This window comes from Hermetia illucens, chromosome 2 (genome assembly GCF_905115235.1).
Source record: "Hermetia illucens chromosome 2, iHerIll2.2.curated.20191125, whole genome shotgun sequence".
Lineage (NCBI taxonomy): Eukaryota > Metazoa > Arthropoda > Insecta > Diptera > Stratiomyidae > Hermetia > Hermetia illucens.
In genome coordinates, this window is record NC_051850.1 from 115,417,069 (window position 1) to 115,440,710 (window position 23,642).

Below are 23,642 nucleotides of genomic sequence, written 5' to 3' on the forward strand. Positions count from 1 at the left end.
AGCTTCTGAGAGAGAGAGGTGATCACTTTCAATCCACAGAAACAGCCTCAACTTGATATCATCGTGCATTTTCAAATTTTGGAAAAAACAAAAGGTGAATCTAGTACCACTAACGCGTCTAGCAACATCAAGCTCGATCGATGTCTTCGATGTTCTGCCCATTATCGTAAAGAGTAAGGGCTTCTAAGAACCTTGGTTGATTGGTTATCTTCAGTCCGACTCAGTTTGCCGCCTTTACCAGACCTACAGTTTTTTGGCCAAGGACCATGAGTCGGCAAGCAAGAGATAGCAGATATCACCTGCGTAACTGAGGTAGGTAACTGGAAAGATGGTATTGTAAATTGAACCCGTGCACATCCAACAAAGAGAGAAAGTATCGCTAAAAAGATGTAACTCTAGCAGACTCCTCTCTGGACTTCAAATACATCTCAATTTCTACCTGGACGTGGCACACGACATTTGGCACTATCATACTCGTATGTCGATCTGATAATAACTATAAGTTTCTCTAGAATGCACCTTCCTACGTAGAGCGTTACAAAAATTTCTTGTTCATAATGCCGGAAACATTTTCAAAATCCAAAATGACCTTCCTTGAAATCTTACCGATTATTCTTCCTTACATTCATTGGGAAAGGTCTGAGATTCCAGCATTTATGAATGATTGAAAGTAACAACTCTACAGAGACTGCAGAAACAACACAGAAAAGTTTGGCAGTGCATTGATGGCAATAATGTTATACTTCCGCTTCTGTTGTTCGCATCGGTATATAATGGTGGCTAGCAATAACATCTAAGAAGTGGGGCCCCACTGGATGTTATAAGATTGAAGGGTAAACTGTACCTTCAACCTTTTTTAATACACATCATTATGGGGAAGCCTACGGCTAACGTCCCTCGGGAGACCATTCAAAGGCTAATCGTGGGAGCTCTTTCATGATACGGTATACGCAAAATCCTTGTAATTGGGGGCGACTTTGACTTTCCTCCGAAATGTTGTCTAGACAAATGGCGTAAAGGCCATTACGGGGCGTATGCCGCATATAGCACTGGTGATCTCCACATCCGAGTTGTCAATTTGAACGATGCTCTGCTGTCTGATTCGTGCGAAGTGTGGGGCTGGTGCTGAAATCGCATCTCTACAGTGCGCCTATTTTATTCCTCTCCGAGCTTCGTTATCCTTTATTTGACATATGTCTTTGGAATATTGCGTGGGTGCAAACCCATTTGTAAAACTTCCAATGGCGGATACGAACTACTAGGTCCAAATTCGATGCATTGGCTGATGTCATCGGAAGCACCAAGTCAACTCAGCACGCGCTTACTTTATAGCAACTGACGGCTTTTTCAGATTAATTTCTTCTGATTATCAATTATCAATTATAAGTAATTTGTCTTCCTTTCAAGTTAGAAGGTTATAAGCAATTCAAATTTACATAAAGTCGGCGCTTACGGTTTCAATCAACGAAAGTTTGTGATTGGTTTGATCATCATTTCACACAAGTTTTTGTTTTAGGATGTCTAAATTGACCAAATGATAACATGATTTTGAAGGTTTATTATGCAGCAATTAATTTATGCCATAAAAACCATATAATAATGTACTAATTATACGATTATATTTTCATTTCGAATCAACAAACGAACATTTGCAGTAAATAATCTAATCTGAAATTAACTCTTCTTCTATAAAAGTCGGTGTTAAACCGCTTAAACTTTTCAGTCAAATTCTATACATTTCGACTTGTCCAACTGACCCAACAATGGCGGCAAATACTTTGCTAGTTTTATTAGTGTTTATTATTTCAGTGGGAAATTCAGTGAAAAATGGCTTAAGAAGTGAAGTGGATTGGGATAACTTGAAAATGCCAGACGCATTGCCTGAAGTGTATAGATTGCATTTACCTCGAAGAGTATTGCATAGTGTCCCACCTTCGGAGAGAATCGTGGGGGGTGAAATTGCACCCATTGGAGAGTATCCCTATCATGTCGGGATCGTACCAAACTTTGGGACCTGGTGTGGTGGTTCCTTGATTTCAGATCAATATGTTTTGACTGCTGCGCATTGTGTAGATGAGTAAGTATGGAATAATAATGTGTTCGTTTTAATACCCGCAGTTTAATTGAGTTACTTAAATACAATGCAGTTTTCAAAAGTTTACATCCCTGGTGAAAATTAGCCGCGGCATCAACGATCAGGGTTACTTTGCGGGCAGAACTTTAGATATCTATATACGATTGGTGTTGTAGTTTACGCACTGCGCAAAATATGCATATCATCATCATCAACGGCGCAACAACCGGCATCCAATCTAGGCCTGCCTTAGTAAGGAACTCCAGGCATCCGGTTTTGCCCCGAGGTCCACCAACTCGATTTCCGTAAAATCTGTCTGGCGTCCTGACCTACGTCATCGCCGTCTACGAGAGATATTTCCCTTATAGACTTTCCGGGCTGGATCATCCTCACCCACACGGACTAGGTGACCCAGTCACCGCAGCCAGCTGAGCCGGATTTTATCCACAACCGCACGGTCATGGTATCGCTCATAGACTTCGTCATTGTGTAGGCTACGGAATCGTCCATCATCATGTAGGGGCCAAACATTCTTCGGAGGATTCTTCTCTCGAACGCGGCCAAGAGTTCGCAATTTTGCTTGCTAAGAATCCAAGTTTCTGAGGAATACATGAGGACTGGCAAGATCATAGTCTTGTACAGTAAGAGCTATGACCCTATGGTGAGACGTTTCGAGAGGAACAGTCTTTGTAAGCTGAAATAGGCTCTGTTGGCAACCAACAACCGTGCGCGGATTTCATCATCGTAGCTGTTATCGGTTGTGATTTCGACCCTAGATAGGAGAAATTGTCAACGGTCTCAAAGTTGTATTCTCCTATCCTTATTCTTCTTCGTGTTTGACCAGTGCCGTTTGATGTTGTTGGTTGATTCGTCTTCGGTGCTGACGTTGTCACCATATATTTTGTCTTGCCTTCATTGATGTGCAGCCCAAGACCTTGCGCCGCCTGCTCGATCTGGATGAAGGCAGTTTGTACGTCTCGGGTGGTTCTTCCCATGATGTCGATATCGTCAGCACAGGTCAGTAGTTGGGTGGACTTGAAGAGGATCGTACCTCTTGCATTTACCTCAGCATCACGGATCACTTTCTCGAGGGCCAGGTTAAAGAGGACCCATGATAGCGCATCCCCATGTCGCAGACCGTTGTTGATGTCGAATGGTGTTGAGAGTGATCCTGTTGCTTTTATTTGGCCTCGCACATTGGTCAGGGTCAGCCTAGTCAGTCTTATTAATTTCGTCGGGATACCGAATTCTCTCATGGCCGTGTGCAGTTTCACCCTGGCTATGCTATCATAGGCGGCTTTAAAGTCGATGAATAGATGGTGCAACTGCTGTCCATATTCCAACAGTTTTTCCATCGCTTGCCGCAGAGAGAAAATCTGATCCGTTTCCGATTTGCCTGGAGTAAAGCCTCTTTGGTATGGGCCAATGATGTTCTGGGCGTATGGGGCTATCCGGCCTAGCAAGATAGTGGAGAATATCTCATAGATGGTACTCAGCAACTTGATACCTCTACAATTGCTGCGCTGTGTGATATCTCCTTTTTTATGTACGAGACACATAATGCCTCGTTGCCTTGAGCACAAGTTGATGAACCACTTGGTGTAACTGATCGCTTCCATATTTAACCAATTCGGTTGTAATTCCATCGGCTCCTGGTGACTTATGATTTTTTAGCCGATGAATTGTACGGACTGTTTCTCCTAAACTTGGTGGTGGCAGTATTTGTCCATCGTCTTCAGTTGGTGGGACCTCCAACTCGCCGATGTTCTGGTTGCTCAGTAGTTCATCAAAGTACTCAACCCATCGCTCCAATATGTCCATTCTGTCGGAAATTAGATTTCCCTCTTTGTCTCGGCAGGATGAGCATCGAGGTGTATAAGGCTTCATCCTGTTGACTTGTTGGTAAAACTTGCGTGCCTGGTGCGGTTGCTCCCTGTACTTTTCTAGTTCACAGACTTGTTGGTTCTACCAGGCTTCCTTTTTCCGTCTGTGGAGTCGCTTCTCCGCTCGCTGGAGTTCGTGATAAGTCTCTGCGCGTGCCCGCGTTCTTTGAGAATGCAAGATTACTCGGTATGCGGCATTCTTCCGTTCCGTTGCTAGCTTACATTCATCTTCAAACCAGCCGTTCCGACTCCTTTTGCGGCTGGGACCAAGTATGTTTGTGGTCGTATCAACGATAGCGTTCCTCAGGTGGTTGTGAAGATCATCTGTTGATGCTTCAGCTTCATGTCCTCTGTTGACTGCGGTTATGGCGGCATCCATTTCCCTTTCATAGGTGTCATGGAGGATTGTGTTGTGGATGGCTTCAGTGTTCACTCTTACCTGATTGTCAGAGGGGATTCTAGGTGGTATTGTTATTCGAGCTCGGAGCACCATGCCAACGAGATAGTGATCCGAGTCTATGTTGGCCCCCTATATCTTCTGACATTCATCAAGGCTGAGAGGTGGCGGTGTTCGATCAACACGTGGTCAATTTGGTTGAAAGTGGCCCCGTCTGGAGAGGCCCACGTATGTTTGTGGACCGCTTTCCGCGCAAACCAGGTACTTCTAACAACCATTTCGTGTTACCCTGCTAATTGAATAATCCGCAGTCCGTTATCATTTGTTTTTTCGTGTAAGCTATGGGAGCCAACATATCGCCTGAATACGGGCTCCTTCCCTACTTGGCTGTTAAAATATCCAAGTATGATTTTGATATCCTATCTGGGACAGGCTTCGAGGGTTCGTTCTACTGCCTCGTAGAAGGTATCCTTCTCCAACTCTGCAGTCCTCTGTAGGGGCGTGCACGTTAATGAGGCTTATATTTCTAAATTTGCCTCGCAAGCGCAGAGTGCATAGCCGTTTGCTTATGTTTTCAAAGCCGATAAGGTTTCATTTTTTGGCTGACTAAGCAACCTACTCCGAGCACATGGTTTACTGGATGACCGCTATAATATATGGTGTAGTGGCTCTTCTCCAGGAAACCGGCCCCTGTTCATCGCATCTCTTGTAACGCTGTTATATCAGCCCTGTATTGGGACAGGGTATCGGGTAGCTGCTCGTCAGCTTCATCTCTGTACAGTTCTAAAGTCCGTCCAGTCCGGGGCTCCTGTTGTGGCTTCGTAACAAGTTGTTTTCCGTGTAGGGTTGTCAGCTCTACCCAACCCCCAACCTGGAGGACTAGTTGGTACAATTTGTCCCGTTTTTAGGCGCGGGAGACTCGCCTTCATACTTTTCCGTCTGCAGCTTTTCGTTAAGAAATAGCTCCCAGCGGTCACCACGTGGAGGTGCAGATAGGGTGTGGTAGTAGAGCTATTGGTGTTGGTTCAGCAGGCATTTCCCAGGTTTTATGCTTCATCGTGGGTACCAATCCACGTTTCGCCCTGGGACCTATACTACCCTTTTGACCACCAAGGTAGTAGTTTTCGAAAAAGTCATGAGCGAATTGTGTTCGGAGTTGCAATTAACAACGGATGCAGGACACTCAGTAGTTTCCAAGGTGTTTGATGGCATATGGGACTTCAACAGTTGATCTACCTAGTAAGGAACCAAATTTTTAAATAACGCAGAGTTGATGCTGCTAGAAGTCTTTTCGTTGCTAGACGTTATAGTTAATATTGAAAGCACCTCCTTCGCAAAGGAAGGATGGCCTCAGAGGTTGATGTTGCTTTTGCGTTGCGTTAATGAGATAATGATCTACACTTATACTTAGACTTTTTAGTATAATTTTATCGTAAGATAATAACATATCGGGCGAAGCGGTGGAGTTCGAAGATATTTGATGAGGAGAAATTCAACGACATATTTTCCGAAAGCTGCACGCTGCAAACCTGACCAAATTTTTATCAACTTGTCTCTATGCCAACCGGTAAAGGTAAAACCTACAAACTACCGAAGCCCTGGTATAATAGAATAACAAAAGCAGGCAACTGCGGGATAAATTCCCGTAAGGAAAAAAGGAATCACCAGCGCGCAAATGATGAACTGAATAGAAAAGCGGGGACATACAATATAAACCTTGCCGGTAAAAATTACAAACAGCAATCTGTGAGAGTAAACGACATTCTTCTAAGGTGTTCTTGACATGATGCGACAAAGAAACATTTAGTATAGTCGATAAAATCGTTTACCTTTGGTTCACTCAAAAAATCACTAAGGTGTAACGAAAGGGAAATTGCAAGTATGATTTATTATGTAACTTGCCAATTATGATGCGACCGGGTTCTTTTTTTGGAAATTGACACCTCAAATGGTAACGAAGGGTTACTGTTTTTTAGTAACAGTGGTGGTTACTTTCCATGTGTTACATGTGTTACTCCCATATTGCAGCATAGAAAAACCAAAGCACAGAATAAGATCAACTTGATCTTGGCGTTGAAATGACGTAGTGATCGCAGCAACCACGCTCCCTTCCGCCTTCGATGCTCTCTTCATTAATGCAAATAGGGAGAGTATGATGACCCGTCAAACTGAGAATCCTGGTTTTGTTGGTACTTATTTTCAGACTTGTTTTGCTTGTCAAATCTAGAACCATTTGACAAGATTTATGACACTGTGGGAAAGCAAACAGATGTCATCAGCGTAGTCGAGGTGTTTGGAGAAAGATATCAGTTTTTATTAAACCCCTCCATTCTTGGAAGTATGTATTACAGTTTTATTAATAATACTGAGTGCGGCGGCATAACTTCCTTTTTAAGGTTTTGTTGGAAGTTGGCAGATTTCCCTTTTGATGAGGGAATAACCCCGGGCTGATTTTAAGCAAGATTACCATCTTGCCACGTAATCTACGGTGATGAACCGCCTTTGAATAGTCCCGTCACAATTCCGTAAGCTTCTGAACAGAACTTCTTAAGAGGGTCATCCAGTGTTCAAGTTGTTTTCCTCTGCTGAATAAAGGTTCAAATGCGAATTTTTCACCATATATTTATTGATATCTTGGGCTTACGTAGCCTATTTTTCAGGCGGATATCGTGGCTCATTATTAGGCTACGCAGTAACATATACACCCATCTCCAAAAAAATGGTGTTTTTCAGGTGTTGCGCTAGAGGCCGCTTTGTTCATCTTTGAGAAAAAAACGACATTTTAACGTGTGGACTATACCACTGCAAACTAGGATTATTAAAAAATATTGAAAATTGTCTTGTTAAATTTTTTTTCATGTAAATTTTGGTGTTCTATTCCGCCTTCTTTAATTCATAGAAAAAACGGCCCGATAAATTACAATTATCCTAGTTTGCGAACCGCAGAAATACCGTCGGAATAAGTCATGAAAATTTCAAAGAATTTGGTTGGAAAGATTTTGGACTAGGGTGGCATTCAATTTTCAATATGCAGTTTCAAGAAAAATTAATTTAGAAATTAGAAAGTGATTATTAACCATAATTAATTTGCCATACCGAGTCCATAAATCTTCGGTTTCTTAAAAAATCTCATGTAAAGCCTTCAATTCTCGCCCTTTTAGCGAAGCCATTGGAATGCCGTTCGGAACGGGAAATTCACGCTTCATTTCGGCGGTCGACATAAACCTGATATAGGACATTTTGCTTTGCCTGTCAAAATATGTTTATATGCTTTTGTAGGTAGCAATAAACACTTGAGCGATACTGCGCGATGCGACGTTTAGCTACGCGACGCGACACATCCGAGTTGCCTGGCAGAGAATTTTTGCAGTGTCGCGTGTCATTTCTATATAATGAACTCAGTTCGTTTGTATCCACCTGATAAAATATCAAAATATGTAGTTGCTTGTAGTTGGTTGCAGCGCTAGTGCTATATAGGAAAGCCACTTGGCGGCAGTTGTGCTGAATGGATGGCGAACTTAAGGGCGTTATAGGCGTATCCTTTTTGTCCCTGATCAATTCAATATACAGTCCGAGAGCTTGGACGCATCACATGCTTTGGTGATACATTATACCACATGGACAGTTCTCCCCGTAGAGACGCCTGCTTTATTAGGTTTGTATAATCACACCTCTGTGCTCATCCAAAGCTTTTGCAGATGAGCCTGAAATCTTTTTCGATTTCATGCATGATTGTTCTCCACATTATGGCTCCCCGCATAGTTCAATGAAAATTTCCTGGTGATAGCTGTGGGAGTAGCGTTCGCCGACGCACGAGGACATACCACGCGCCAATACAGGGCTAACGAAAGTTAGGTCTACAACCGAGCGAGACGCTCTTTCCGAAGCGAGTTAAAATCACCTTCGTTGGCCAGAAATACATATATCTAACTGCTTGATTCACGGTTATTTGAACGAATTCGTGAATACGGTTGTCAAGAATGCATTCAAAAATCTTCATTCTAGGGGAAAGCTACCGGATTGGGCGGCAATTCGAACATTCTTCTGGATTACCTTTTTTTCCCTTTACTGGAACTGTCATGTTTTCTTTCCAGTCAGATGATGTTCAACCTTCTTCAATAATTCGATTGAAGAACTTACTGAGTAACAGTGTTGGGTCCCAGCTCTTCGCTTTCCGGAGCTCAGATGCAATGTCGTCAGGTCCCGTTGCTTTTCCTGAATTCATTCGTTTTATTGCTTCTTCGCCTTCAATCGCGCAGACAGGTGAGGTAACTCAAAATGTCGTCAGTACTTTTGGAAGTGGAGGATGGACAAATTTGCTGAAAATATTGCTGCCATCTATCCGTCGGATCTCGTCGATCGGTTAGCAAAGTACCTTTCTTCTCATTAACAGAACAGTGTTCGATATCTTGTTCATTGATGTCGACTTTTGACAACTCGAAACAGATATATCTCCCCTTTCGAGTGTCTATTTCATCGTAAGGATCTTTGTAAGGGACCGCTCGTGTTTCATGGTCGAGAAACTTTTTGTAGGGGCGTTTCTATTCATGGATCTTCATTTGGACATCGTCGTCCCAAAGCCAAGTATCTCGGTTGACAAACCACTTACCTGGCTTGGTGACCCCGAGGGCGACATAGCTCACTTAGTGAACTGTGTTTCCAACTTGATACCGGTTGTTGCCCCGTTGATGATGATGATTCCTACTATAAAATGTAGGAAACTGAAATAATCGTTTGATGAACCATGTACTCATAATTACAAGGTCATGGGTGTCCGCAAAGTCGACTGCATCGAGAAGTTCACAGAACACCTCTTTTTCCGCATCAGGTCGACCTGTTTGTGATGCTTATGCGACGAATAAGTGAATAGTGCGATTAGCTGATATAATGGTGAGCTTCGGTAGAGCCAAATGGCGAAACCGATCATGACGAGCCGACCCCGCTTGTGAGCGGGACAAAGGCTGAAGAAAAATAAGAATGGGGAGGTTCAGCAGTCGGTCATCAAATCGTTAGACTTCTCTAATGGCGTTAGGGGAACCCTCAGGGATGGCAATGCCAACACCCTACTAAGCATGTGGGCTACCAGCATAGAAGAATTTGTAGCCTTTTTTACCCTCTTCGCGTTATCTATCGCAGCTTTTGATACCATACCATCGGGTTTCTTGTAGAGCGCAGATACCAATACGCCTTTTCCGGATGGCTCTTGCGAGTTTTGTCAGTGTTTCCTGTTAGGGTGCCAATATTTAGCGTTTAGACGAGTATTTATTTTGCTCGGACTAATTTACATACGTCCTGACGCTATCCATGCGTGAAGTACCCTTGTACATTTTTTGTCAGGGCCGGGGCCTGTCCTGCTCATTGATCTAGGTTTGGGGGCAGCATGCTATATACATAAATTAATAAAAGAACTAGGTTTTTTCCTTATTCTGTAATTTTTATTGTCCTTTAGTATACACTTGTTGCGCGGACCACGTGCCTCCTTCATTAGTACTAATACTTAATTGCTATACTATATACAACCTGGCAGAGTAGAACGATCCTGCAACAATTGAGGTTTATTTGAAATCCCTGTTGCACTCCCAGGCAATAAGGCCTTTCTCCACACACCTTCTGCATCGATCAATCCCGCTGGCGCATGCTTTCGCAAAGTGCCCAAACATGACCCATTTGAAGTACGTCTTTAGCGAGATCTGTTCTCTTATACCACCAACCAAGTCACCTATCAAACTATTCCAGCGGCCAACAACTTCTACATTGCCTCCGATGATACTCGCAATATGGCCATTTGAGTACCCACATAGGCTTTTCATAAACTAACAATCGTCCCCTCTGCTAGTTTTTCCAACTTAAATTGTTCGTTCAAGGCAGTGGAAATTTTAAATTTCGATATCATTTCATCGAGATCTTTACATTGTATCTAGATCTTATGTTCTTGGTCACACTCTGCGGCATTCTCCCTTTGCTAGATGTTTTCAACTCGAACATGAGATCCCCTTTCTGGGTTCTTCGGATTTCGTTCACATTTTCGCTCAGATCTTTTAGGTCGGGATCAGCTTTGACCTTTTTGAGTATTCCGGCGTAGGACAGATTACCCTTGCCGGAGACAACAATCGCCTTTGAACGAATTTGCCCAGTTGCTTTTCTTTTTACTTCTTTGTTGGACACTAACTAGTTTGTCCGGATGGATCAAGTGGTTAGAAAGCTGGGTTATCGTAACGGAAGGTCGCGATTCAAATCTCAGTCAACCCAACTGTGAATGAGTACCTGAGTCACATCAGGGCAATAATGTCGGGCGAGCACAATACTGACCACATTGCCTCCTACAGTGTACTGTAGTGTATCGTTACGGTCTTGAACGAAGTGCCCCAACACCCTTCAATGATTATTATTATTATTACCTAACTAGTTTATCCATTGTTTTGGTTCGCCTCGAGCTTCGCAACACTAGCCGACGTTCATACTTTAGTTGCATGCTTTCCTCTTTCTGAGCTTTTAGCGCCGGTTTTCGGACCGCTTGTCCGCCTTTTTTTCTTCTAAGCGCCTGTTGATTATTTAGAGGGGCACTTCTTTTCCGCGTACTCGTTTATTTGGCGTTATTCAATGGCAATACGGTTAGGCGTCACTTCGATCGGTTGTGACATTGTTCGGACAGTAGGCTTTAACATCTCCTTAGAGTTCCTTTCCTCCTCCCGCCGTATATTTTTCAAGGACTCCAATAGCCTTCGCTATATTTTTTATGGCTTGGTGCAGATCGTGCTTGTCCTTGGTAAACTCAGACAGTTCAACTATGTTTGCCGCAAGCTGGATGAAGGGGTAATCGCCTGGATCAGTGCTCTTCTATTTATGAGCCCTAATGGGATTACTCCTTTTATACGCTCCTTAAGCTTTGGTATTTATTGTCCTTCCATGTGATTTATCCTTCACCGTCCTTGACATTGGTGGAGATCTCAGAGTTAATGAGCCTGTTTTGAATGAGTCTCTTCCTCGGCCCTAGAGTAGCTCCTACTGTCGCCCGTCTTGAACATTCGCGGTGACTGTTTAGTTTTGTTATCGGTGTTCTCGGTAAAGTGGTACTACATTTGAACGCCTCCTTCCCCATATGCAAATCAGCTGTCTACCTGTCTGTACACACACTTTCTCAGAAACGATTACACCTATTCACATGAAATTCTATAAAAGGTTGGAACTGTGAACCCCACACATTGGTGTACGTTGAACTTAGGGGGCGGGGGGGTTCCAAATCACCTAAAAGAGGGTTGGAAATTTGTTTTCCACTGAATATAGCCATGTGGGATATCAAATGAAAGGTCTCGATTAGTACTTTCCGAAGCCATTAGTTTTGACATTGATTGTAAAGGGGATGAGTGCAGAGAGGCGAGGTTACATCAAGAAACCATTTTTAGAAACTACCCTACCGAAAAATCTGAACAAAATTATTGTGATTTACGTACATGGTATTTAGGCTCCGAAATACTCTCCTTTACGACAATTACTCAAATAAGGTAAATAAAAGTGGAACTTAGCTCTGTCAATTGTAGAATTTAATACGAAGCAGCAATCTGGAAAGTTTGGTGGAAATTCTACTATTATTAATAAACTTATAGTGTACTAAATTTAGCGGTTCCGCGTCAAACTGCTATTCCCTAAGAGATAAAATGTTAGCGTATATCAAATTGAATATCGGGTATAATAATAGCAATCGTTGGCGCAACAATCCATATTGGATCAGGGCCTTGAAGTGTGTTAGAGCACTTCATTCAAGACCTTAACGGTACACTACAGATTAGCCTGTAGGAGGCAATGTGGTCAGCATTGTACTCGACCGAGATTATTACCCTGATTTGACTCAGGTCACAGCTGAGTCGACTGGTATCCGACGGCAAATCACGATACAAATTCCACTACCACCAGTGATATTTGAACCGCGACCTTCCGTACGACAGCCTTGCGTTCTAACCACTCAGCTATCGGGTATATTAACCGTATATACACTACGAGCTACATATAAATGGAACGTGGTTTCATTTCTCGGATAAATGTGTTTTTTTTTTTGTTGTTGAAATTTTTATTTGTGTGGATCCCTCAAAAAACAAAACTTGCGCTACTGGGGTGACATCAGCCCTCCTGCCCCATAGTGTGGTGTGCAATTTCCTTAGCTGGAATTATTGGTTCCTGGTTCTTTGATGAAAATGAAGTCGCAGTGACAGTGAATTCGGATAGGTATGTAAACATGTTACCCTTCCTAGAGCGTCTCATCTCGATTAGGGGCGTTTTAGAGTGTCTGACCCACTCTCCCGCTTTAACCCCTTGTGATTTTTTCCCATGGGGTTTTTGAAATTTTGTCGTTATGCAAACCATCCAAAGATCCTAGAAGATTTGAAGATGCTTCTGCTATGCCGCCAAGATGGACCACGTTTTGTAGGTTTTTCGGTTGTGCACCTTCTGAGAATTGACTCTTATTTTAAATGTGCAGACCTTCCATAAATACTAATCGATTTTTCATTTGACACCACGTAACTGTATTCGGTTATAAAAATTACGCCTTCCCCCTTTTGCATGTAAGGTAACCCCCCTTAAACTCGAACTTCATGGTAAAATGGTAATGTGTTCGGAATATTCATAAGAATTCGTAAATGGAAGAAATTGTTGAGAAATGTGAAATTCAATTGGATCCTTGTTAATATTTCCTAAATGTATTTTCTTCATTTTATTTACAGCTGTATGTTCGTTCATTTGTATTTAGGAGCACACAATATACGCGAGGATGAAGAGAGCCAGTTAGAATTCAAGGTTTTCTTTGAGGATATCATAATTCATCCCGATTGGAATTTCGCCATTTTTGCTAATGATATTGCCTTGGTTCCATTACCGGAGAAAATACAATTCAGAGGTAATTATAGAAGAAAGAGACTTCAAAAAAATTCCGATGTATCTTTTTCTTTTTTCGTAATGTGTACATACGAGTATATAGACTAGCAATATTTGCTTTCATAAAATTTTTGTTTGTTTAGGGATAGGGTTGGTTCCGTCGTCGTTACGCGATTTCAGATATTTTCTCTTAAAAACAAATTGGTTCACTATATATAGTATAACTATACAGGCGAAATTCATAAAACAGAAATTCATCATCAACGACGAAACAACCGGTATCCGGTCTAGGCCAGCCTTAATAAGGAACTCCACACATCGTGCTTTTGCGTCGAGGTCCACCAATTCGATATCCCCAAAAGCTGTCTGGCGTCCTGACCTACGCCATCGCTCCATCTTAGGCAGGGTCTGCTTCGCCTTCTTTTCCTACCATAGATATTGCCCTTATAGACTTTCCGGGTGGGATCATCCTCATCCATACGGATTAAGTGACCCCCCCACCGTAACCTATTGGGCCGGATTTTATCCACAACAGGACGGTCATGGTATCGCTTATAGATTTCGTCATTGTGTAGGCTACGGAATCGTCCCTCCTCATGTAGGGGGCCAAAAATTCTTCGGAGGATTCTTCTCTCGAACGCGGCCAAGAGTTCGCCATTTTTCTTGCTAAGAACCCAAGTTTCCGAGGAATACATGAGGACAGGCAAGATCATTGTCTGGTACAGTAAGAGCTTTGACCCTATGGTGAGACGTTTCGAGCGGAACAGTTTTTGTAAGCTGAAATAGGCTCTGTTGGCTGACAACAATCGTGCGCGGATTTCATCATCGTAGCTGTTATCGGTTGTGATTTTCTTCTTCGTGTTTGACCAGTGCGGTTTGATGTTGTTGGTTGATTCGTCTTCGGTGCCGACGTTGCCACCATATACTTTGTCTTGCCTTCATTGATGTGCAGCCCAAGATCTCGCGCCGCCCGCTCGATCTGGATGAAGGCAGTTTGTACGTCTCGGGTGGTTCTTCCCATGATGTCGATATCGTCAGCATAGGCCAGTAGTTGGGTGGACTTGAAGAGGATCGTACCTCTTGCATTTACCTCAGCATCACGGATCAGTTTCTCGAGGGCCAGGTTAAAGAGGACGCGTGATATGGCATCCCATTGTCGTAGACCGTTATTGATATCGAATGATCTTGAGAGTGATCCTGCTGCTTTTATCTTGCCTCGCACATTGGTCAGGGTCAACCTAGTCAGTCTTATTAATTTCGTCGGGATACTGAATTCTCTCATGGCCGTGTACAGTTTTACCTTGGTTATGCTATCATAGGCGGCTTTAAAGTCGATTAACAGATGGTGCAACTGTTGTCCATATTCGAACAGCGTATGGGGCTATCCGGCCTAGCAAGATAGTGGAGAATGTCTTATAGATGGTACTCAGCAACGTGATACCTCTATAATTGCTGCACTGTGTGATATCTCCCTTTTTATGTATGACACAGATAATGCCTCGTTGCCAATCGTCAGGCATTGATTCGCTGTCCCATACCTTGAGCACAAGTTGATGAACCACTTGGTGTAACTGGTCCATATTTAACCAATTCGGCTGTAATTCCATCTGCTCCTGGCCACTTATGATTTTTTAGCCGATGAGCACGGCCTGTTTCTCCTAAACTTGGTTGTGGCAGTATTTGTCCGTCGTCTTCAGTTGGCGGACCTCCAACTCGCCGATGTTCTGGTTGTTCAGTAGTTCATCAAAGTACTCAACCCATCGCTCTAATATGCCCATTCTGTCGGAAATCAGATTTCCCTCATCTTTTCAACAGGCTTCATCCTGTTGACTTGTTGGTAAAACTTCCGCGCCTGGTGCGGTTGCTCCCTGTACTTTTCTAGTTCACAGACTTGTTGGTTTTCCCAGGCTTGCTTTTTCCGTCTATGAACTTCTCTCTCCGCTCGACGGAGTTCGTGATAAGTATCTAGGCGTGCCCGCGTTCTTTGAGAATGCAACATTACTCGGTATGCGGCATTCTTTCGTTCCGTTGCTAGCTTACATTCATCATCAAACCAGCCGTTCCGACTCCTTTTGCGACTGGGGCCAAGTATGCTTGTGGCCGAATCTATGATAACGTTCTTCATCGTCATCTTCTTCGTTCTTCATCTCCAGGTCCTCTGGAGAGGTCCGTGTATGTTTGTGGACCGCTTTCCGTGCAAACCAGGTACTTCTAACAACCATTTCGTGTAATGCTGCTAATTGAATAATCCGCAGTCCGTTATCATTTTGTTTTTTCGTGTAAGCTATGGGAGCCAGCGTATCGCCTGAATACGGGCTCCTTCCCTACTTGGCTGTTAAAATCCCCAAGTATGATTTTAATATCCTATCTGGGACAGGCTTCGAGGGTTCGTTCTACTGCCTCGTAGAAGGTATCTTTCTCCGACTATGCAGTCTCCTCTGTAGGGGCGTGAACGTTAATAAGGCTTATATTTCTAAACTTGCCTGGCAAGCGCAGAGTGCATAGCCGTTTGCTTATGTTTTCAAAGCCGATAATAGCAGGTTTCATATTTTAGCTGACTAAGAAATCTACTCCGAACACATGGTTTACTGGATGACCGCTATAATATATGGTGTAGTGGCTCTTCTCCAGGAAACCGATCCCTGTCCATCGCATCTTTTGTAACGCTGTTATATCAGTCCTATATTGGGACAGGGTATCAGCTGGCTGCTCATCAGCTTCATCTCTGTACAAGGAGCGCACGTTCCATGAGAAAATGCGCAAATCGTTCGTTGATCCGTTGTATTGGTTCAGCAGGCATTTCCCAGGTTTTATGCTCCATCGTGGGTACCAATCCACGTTTCGCCCTGGGACCTATACTACCCTTTGACCACCAAACAGAAATTATCAGTTCTAATCTTTTCTCTGATGGACAGCTTTAACTAAAGTTAATCATAGATAGGTAACTTTCATCTCGATGAAAAATTTCAACATTGTTTTGGTGAAGATTGCGCTTTTGTTCCAAATTATCGCTATCCAGCTTATTCCCAGGCCATAGGAATTTAAAAGGATAGATAAATATCTGTAAATTACCAGGACAATTTTAAGGTTTTTTTTGGAAATTCCACACATTCCAGTTTTGTTTTGCCCTTGAAAAGCAAAATAGCGAGAATATGTTTCGCTTGTTTCAAAGACCGCACAATGTTTGTTTGTCTGAAAAAATAAAAATTTTACAATTTGTTGTTTGTTGTTTCTAGTTAAACTTATGAAATGTTATAAACTATCACATTTCATTAAAAATTTAAGCTTTAAACGAAAACGTGCGAATTTTCAGTAAAAAAATATTTTCTTTTAATAATATTTTTTTTACATTTCTTAGGTTCAACTAGAAGGTACCAGTAGGTTTGTGCAATCTTTTAGTAAGACTAGAAAAGTACTTTCTGAGCTACCAAATACAATAACTTGAAAAACACGTTTAAAACTTCAATAAGAATAAGAATATTTGAGTGGGCATTTCTACCTAACTATAGTAGTAATATTTAAGCATGTTTGGCAGAGTGTTCCCTTTAGTGTGATTCTAGCACTCAAAGTCTTAGATTGTAATTAATTTGCACAAAAGCGGCAACTTTGACCTATTGTAACTTTGTTAGTAATAGTGCGATTTCTACTAAACTTGGCAGTGTTTTGGTCTATATTACGGCCGATACTGGTGCAAATAATGGTGGTTGTAAGGTAGGGGGTTTCTAGTCAATTTCTAAAAAAATACTAACTATATTAGTATTATTAGCTAATCATATTTAATCAGATATCGAGATGGGGAGTAAAGGTTACTAACGTATTTAAATCAAAACAAAATTCAGAGTTTCCTGCACCGGTTACGGTATATCCTCCCGTAAAACCATGAGGTCTAGAGCACCCACAATTAATATTTCCTCAAACCCCTAATAGCGATACTGGTTTTTAAAATTTTGTTTGAAATAAAACATTAAAATCGAATGAATGTCTGTCTGTCCGTCTACTTTTTTTCTTTTTTAAGAACAACAAACGTCTTTCGACATCTTTCTTGCTAGGGCCATACTCGCCATGGCTGCTTTGCTATAAGCATACTGCAACTGTTGCTTAATACTGCGCTTCCTGTCTATCACTACTCCCAAGAATTTGTTGAAAGTGATGATATGTTCCTCAATTCTAATATGAATCCAGTTTCGTTTCCAGCGCTTGGTTATGAGGATTGTGTTCATTTTTTCGTCGACCCTTTGCGTTAGTCTCACAGATTCGATGGACCCATTCAATAAAATCATCGGCAATCACTCTTGAACTTCGCCTCCTTGCAATAGGAACAAAATTGCCTAGTATGCCTTCAAATTAGGACAATATTATTTTGAGTGAAGTGTAGTAACGCGACTCTGCAGGGATTACAATTAAGGCCTTTCTAGATTCTCGCTCTTCCTTCCTTTCTTTCGCACAATATGAATCTAGGCTCCCTATTGCCCTGTTTGGCAATATGGTCTTTCATCCCGTACCTTTAGCGTCTCTTTAATCGGTCTGTTCTCTCAGACCACAAATAACCCATAATGTTTGAATTTTTCCAACCGACATAGGCTTCTCTCAAATTTGCAATGGAGAAGACCCAACTCAAATTGTTCTTTGAAGGTAGTGCGGTAGTCTCCTCTCTCCTCCTTACTTCACTGTAGACTTCACGTTGGGTCTGAGTTCTTAACTTGATTACGAAAGCCATAGATTTTGCTCAAGCTGATTTTTTTCAGCTCAAGCAAGGAATCCTTTTCTGGTTCCTTCGAATTTTTGCTGACATTACCGCCAAAAACTTTTACGCCGGGGTAGGCTTTGAATTTTTGCGTATGCGCGTACGAAAAATTACCCATGCTGGAAAAAAACAGTTTCCTTTAGGTGAATTGAAGGGTTCAATTAGTACTTTCCAAGACCGTACTAGTTTTGGCATTAATTGTGAAGAGGGAGGGCGGGGCTAGAAAGTGAAAACTTAATACTCATCACAGGGACATTCTCAGAAACCACCCAACCCAAATATGTATATTTTCGTTAATTTTTTTTATTTTCATTCAAGTTTTTAGTAAAAGATTTGTATTTTAAATGAGTGAGCACGTTTTTTTCCCCAAAAAAAAATTGATGAAATGATCCACATATTTCCCCAAATATCTCGACTGAGCTGCTGCTACCTGTTTGCTCTCTCGCCGAGTCATGAACCTTGGCCGAAGGTCGCTGAATTTTTAAAAAGAGGCAAGTAGAGTTGGATAGACGACAAACATGAACAAAACCAAGGTTCTTAGACTGATGGCTTATCGCATTCTATCTATCTGAATTAATGCTAAAATATGAAAGGTTCCGATCAATTTATATATCTAGGGAGTGTTGTTTTTGCCAACGGTAGCAATGAACTTGATGTCGGCCGACGCATTAACAGCACTAGATCCGTTTTCGCTGCTGGAAATATAGTCATCACATCACCACGATACAGTTGGAGCTTGCTTGTGCTAGTATTCTGGCTGTGTTGCTATATGTGAGTAGCACATGGAAAGTTATCACCGCAGTTATTTGGAAGCTCCAGGTCTTTGTCGTGTTGTCGGAGTACGTTGGCCTGATACTGCAATATATCAAACGAACAACTTGGCTGGTTCACAGGCCTTGTGATCGAAAGACGGAAGTGGCACTGGATAAATCACACATCAGGGATGAGTCCCAAAAGGACTGAACAGTAGTGGAGGACTGCGTTCGTCTCAGGAAGTCCTGGAGGGAGCTTAAGTGCACTCCAGTGTGCCATGAACGATGTAGGGGTGGTGGCGGGCTATACCCCACCAAGTGTAAATGGGAACCAAAGTTGAAATGCATGAGCTCCTAAGGGCAAAACCTACATAAGTGTTTGGCGATCGTTTGAAGGATAGGCGGACAGTTATCGTAAACAATAGTCTAGTTGCACTGATTTCGAATATAATGGGCTAGTAAGGTCTGAGTAATAAGAGGGTGTAAGTATACCCTGTAGAGAATATTGGAAAATAATCCTGTTAAACTGCTCTTTGGCCACTCCATGCCGTCGCTTACACAGGTGATCATAGTGCTGATTTTCAAGAAAACGAACGTGCTTTATAATTGATGTAGGCATACTGTTGTACCGGTTCACTTTTAAATAACATACAAACATCGGAAATTATGATCCTGCCGTGGACAATATGAAGCAGATATAGAGACTACAGAAGACTCAAGTAGTTCCAATTGTGATTTCAGCGGGAAAATTAATGCCAAATGCATGGTCGCACACACTTTGTGTTAAAACGCATTACCGCTTTAATGCGGGCCTTTGAATGTTGTCTTTATATGATTCTTACGTTGGTCGCCTCTCCAGTCCTGTTGAGCCTTAATAGCGGGAATCTGGGTAGGGATGACACGCACGTTGATGTTTCTTGTAGTAGTAAATTACAAAATTTTAACCTCTTCTTTTACTCTATTGCAGACAGGATAAAACCAATCGCACTACCCAGTCGATCAGATGATGAGCTTGACTTGGAGAATGACGTTGTTACAGCCACCGGATGGGGTTATATTTACGACAGTATGTCACCTTTTTTGTAATTCATTTCCTGACTAACCAACATCTTCCCGTAGACAGCACAAGCATCACAAACCTCCTTCGATATGCGAAACTTCGAGTATTACCGCTTCCTGTTTGTCGGCATTTCTACCTTAACATTGTATTTGAAACCAATATTTGCACAAGTACAGGGCTTGGACAAGGAGTTTGTACTCATGATGATGGAGGGCCACTCATGTACGAAAAGAAAGACGGTACTCGCATCCTAGTTGGCGTAACGTCTTTCATCAATCCAGTGGGCTGCGTTTCAGGATGGGCTACTATGCATGCTCGAGTGTCCAAATATCTGGATTGGATCTCACAAGCTACGGGCATTGCAATTATAAATTAGATCCATGTAATTTTTTTCTCAACAAAAGATTTAAAGATAAGCGTTTTAGATCGTAGACTGCAGATACTCTAAAACCATAAATGAAAATGTCCAAAGTATCGATAATTGTATGTAATTAAGTTTCAATAAATTATGATGACTCTCATCAAATAAGCCGTATATGGTATAATTATCTTTAATAAAAGTTTGGTAAGATAAATTTGGATTTTATTTCAATAACCGATAAGGCGTTTATGATCGATTATTACTCTTAGTAATGTTTTGATAACAGAGAAACTGCTTAAATCGATGTGCAAGTACCGAATTTCCAAGGAAATCATTGCAGCTGTAAATGAACAACTTCATGGAGAAGATCACACCTGCCTGAACACGCACCATTTTAAGGTCTTGCGGAAATTTAGTCTGTGTTTGACTACATGCCAGCCTTTTTTATAGGGAAGAAGTGTACTAGAAGCCACAGTGCGGTGGTTTATCCCGCTGAAACCACCCCTACCCGCCCGGTATCAGGAACCGTTATCACATTACTTGACAGAGCAAGCAAGTAAAAGCGGTCAGCAGAGATCATTTTGTAGGGTGGTAAGAGCACCGTAGACCATGGCATGACCACCCTTCCCCCACAGCTAATTAGTAAGTCAGCTGATGGTCGTATTCACTGTATCCCACACTTCCTCTAACTCTAGCATTTCTGGGGTAAGCCTTTCAACCTTAATGCCTCGCATTGACCCAAGCGCAGCCGTTTTCTCACTCTCCCGTAAATGTCATACATATGGTCCATTTGATGCACTTCTTTTGACTCATAAATAATAGATACTTTCAAGAATTTCGACTCAGAAATTAAATTAGAACTTGGAAGTAGCAACGGAACCCAGTCCAAGGTAATATTAGAAAATTCCCGAAACATAACATATAATTGCTCTTATATTCTAACAACTATCGCACTTTTCTCTAATAGAAATCGATAACTTTCTACTTTATCATTATCTTACCTTAAATACAGGGTGCGGCAGCATAACTTTCTTTTTTCAAAACTCAATAAAAACTATTATTATTATTATTTTGTTAAGGGAAAGTCGCACCGCGTCCTTGAAGAACTATTGTGCTCCTTTTACTGGTTATAGTGTACCTGTTGATCATAGTATCTCAAGCAGGCCAGTAACCGTTAGGAACTTTAGTATGTTCCCCACTTCCAGAAGTTTCAGCTTTGCATCTGGTATTAAGTGTTCTCCCAGATGTATCGACCTACTTTGCACAAGTGCTGGACACTGTCCCAGGACGTGCATAGAGGTTTCGTCCTCCTCCTCACAGAACCTGCAGGCAGTGTCCGTAGATATCCCTAGCTTCCCTAGGTGGTAGTTCAGCCGACAATGACCAGTGAGAATTCCCACTATGATTCGGAGGTTCTTTTTGGTGAGGTTTAAGCAATCCTTTGTGCGCATGGGTTCGTATCCCCCAATAAGCACCCTGGACTGCTCCATCCCTGGTAGGCCCGCCCAATATAGTTCCCTCAACCGTTTTTCTTCGTTTCTTAGATTCATAGCCATGAAACCGTTTCCGATTCCACAGAAGGGTTCTGGCCCGTATAAAGGCATCCCTGCTCCCTTCTTGGCTAGTTCATCCGCTGCCTCATTGCCTTCCAGCCCAGCATGGCCTGGAACCCAAAGTATCCAGACCTTGTTGGACGAGCCGAGTGTATTCAGTCTCTCAAGGCATTCCCATACCAGTTTAGAGTTCACCTGGTTGGACCTAAGTGCCTTGATCGCTGCTTGGCTATCGGTGAGAATAGCTATGTTCTGCCCCCTGTAGTTCCTTTGCAGATTAAAGGAGGCACATTTGTCTATGGCGTAAATTTCCGCCTGGAATATGCTAGTGTACCTGCCCATTGGCTCAAAGTACATTTTCCTTGGATCAATGACACCGGCACCCGCTCCCTCTGCTGTGAGGGATCCGTCAGTGTACCAAGTAATCAGTTGCTGGTTTAAGCCGTATGTCACAGCCACGCTTTCCCAGTTTGTCTTGTTACTCCAACGTGTTTCAAACTTCTTATCGAAGTGAAACCTCGTTGTCATGTTGTCCCTCGGTATCAGTAATTCGGGATACCGCCTAGAAAGGATATCGATCTTCCTTCGATTTAGGCAGCTCCCCGCCTCACTCATGCTACCGGCCATCCTGAATATTGATCTCCTTGCCTGCATCTGTATGTGCAGATGGAGAGGGGTTAATCCCAGAAGGACCTCCAGGGATGCCGTTGGGCATGTCCTCATTGCCCCACTGATACACACGCAAGCCAGCCTTTGGAGCTTATGTAATTCCCTGGCTTGTGTGCTGAGTTGGGTTCTTTCTGCCCAGATTACCGCTCCATAGGTAATCATTGGTCTTACTATTGCAGTATATATCCAAAGTAGTATCTTCGGGCTACAACCCCATTTTTTTCCTGCTATGGATCTGCAAGTCATCAGAGCCCTCGTGGCTTTCCGACAAGTGTTTCCGACATGTGTCTTCCAGAGTAATTTTTGGTCTAGCGTGATTCCCAAGTATTTGACCTCTCTTTCTCGTTTCACCTCCATATCATGTAATGTTATGGCTTTCAGGTGGTCCAGCTTACGCCTCCTAGTGAATGGTACTATGGTGGTTTTGGTTGGGTTGATCCGCAGTCCCACCTTCCTGCACCAGGCACTAGTAACCCTTAATCCAGTTTGGATTCTATCACATAGGGTATCTTCATATTTGCCCCTACAGATTAGAACAATGTCGTCCGCGTAGCCCTGGACTTGTATTCCAGTATTAGTTAACACGTCCAGGAGTTCACCCACTACCATACTCCACATCAGCGGCGATAGTACTCCGCCCTGTGGACAGCCTTGAGTGGTGTTCATGATAATAGAATTTGTACCTGTTTGTACCTCTATTTGTCTGCTTTCTAGCATTTTGCCCATCCAGAGTGCCAGGGTGTTTCCCACTCCTTTGCGGCTCAGGGCATCCCGTATCTCTGTGTGCGATGTGTTGTCGAATGCTCCTTCGATATCCAAAAACGCGCACAGTGCAATTTCTTTTGTTTCAATGGCGTCCCGTAGTACCTCTGTCAGCTGATACAGAGCAGTTTCAGTTGACCTTCCTGCCCGGTAAGCGTGTTGACAGTTATGTAAGGGATTACGCTTTAGAACGTTAGTTCTAATATAGTTGTCTATGACCTTCTCCACCGTTTTGAGTACGAACCATGTTAGGCAGATTGGTCTGAAAGATTTAGGGTGAAAAGGATCCTTTTTACCCGCCTTCGGAATAAAGACCACTTTTGCCCGTCTCCATGCCCTTGGTATGTAACCCAGTGCTATGCTCCCCCTTACCACCCTCAGAAGAGACTCTAGGATAATTCCTAGGCCCCTCTGGATAAGTGCAGGGAAAATGCCATCTGCTCCGGGAGATTTCATTGGTTGAAAGGTTCCCACTGCCCATCTTAGCCTAGCTTCTGAGCATACCTCTTTTGCTAGTTT

The 23,642-nt window shown here is 42.6% G+C and overlaps 1 protein-coding gene across 1 annotated transcript in view; it reads left to right on the forward strand.

Moving 5' to 3' along the window:
* The first annotated feature begins 1,724 nt into the window (after positions 1–1,724).
* LOC119648536 (transmembrane protease serine 9-like) overlaps positions 1,725–23,642 on the forward strand; it is a 45,893-nt gene continuing 23,975 nt past the window's right edge. The window contains exons 1-4 of the mRNA XM_038050304.1: positions 1,725–2,077; positions 13,072–13,244; positions 19,686–19,784; positions 19,838–20,152. Of these exons, the coding sequence (XP_037906232.1) occupies positions 1,764–2,077; positions 13,072–13,244; positions 19,686–19,784; positions 19,838–20,152 (901 nt within the window). The 5' untranslated portion in view covers positions 1,725–1,763. The remainder of the gene's footprint in view (positions 2,078–13,071; positions 13,245–19,685; positions 19,785–19,837; positions 20,153–23,642) is intronic.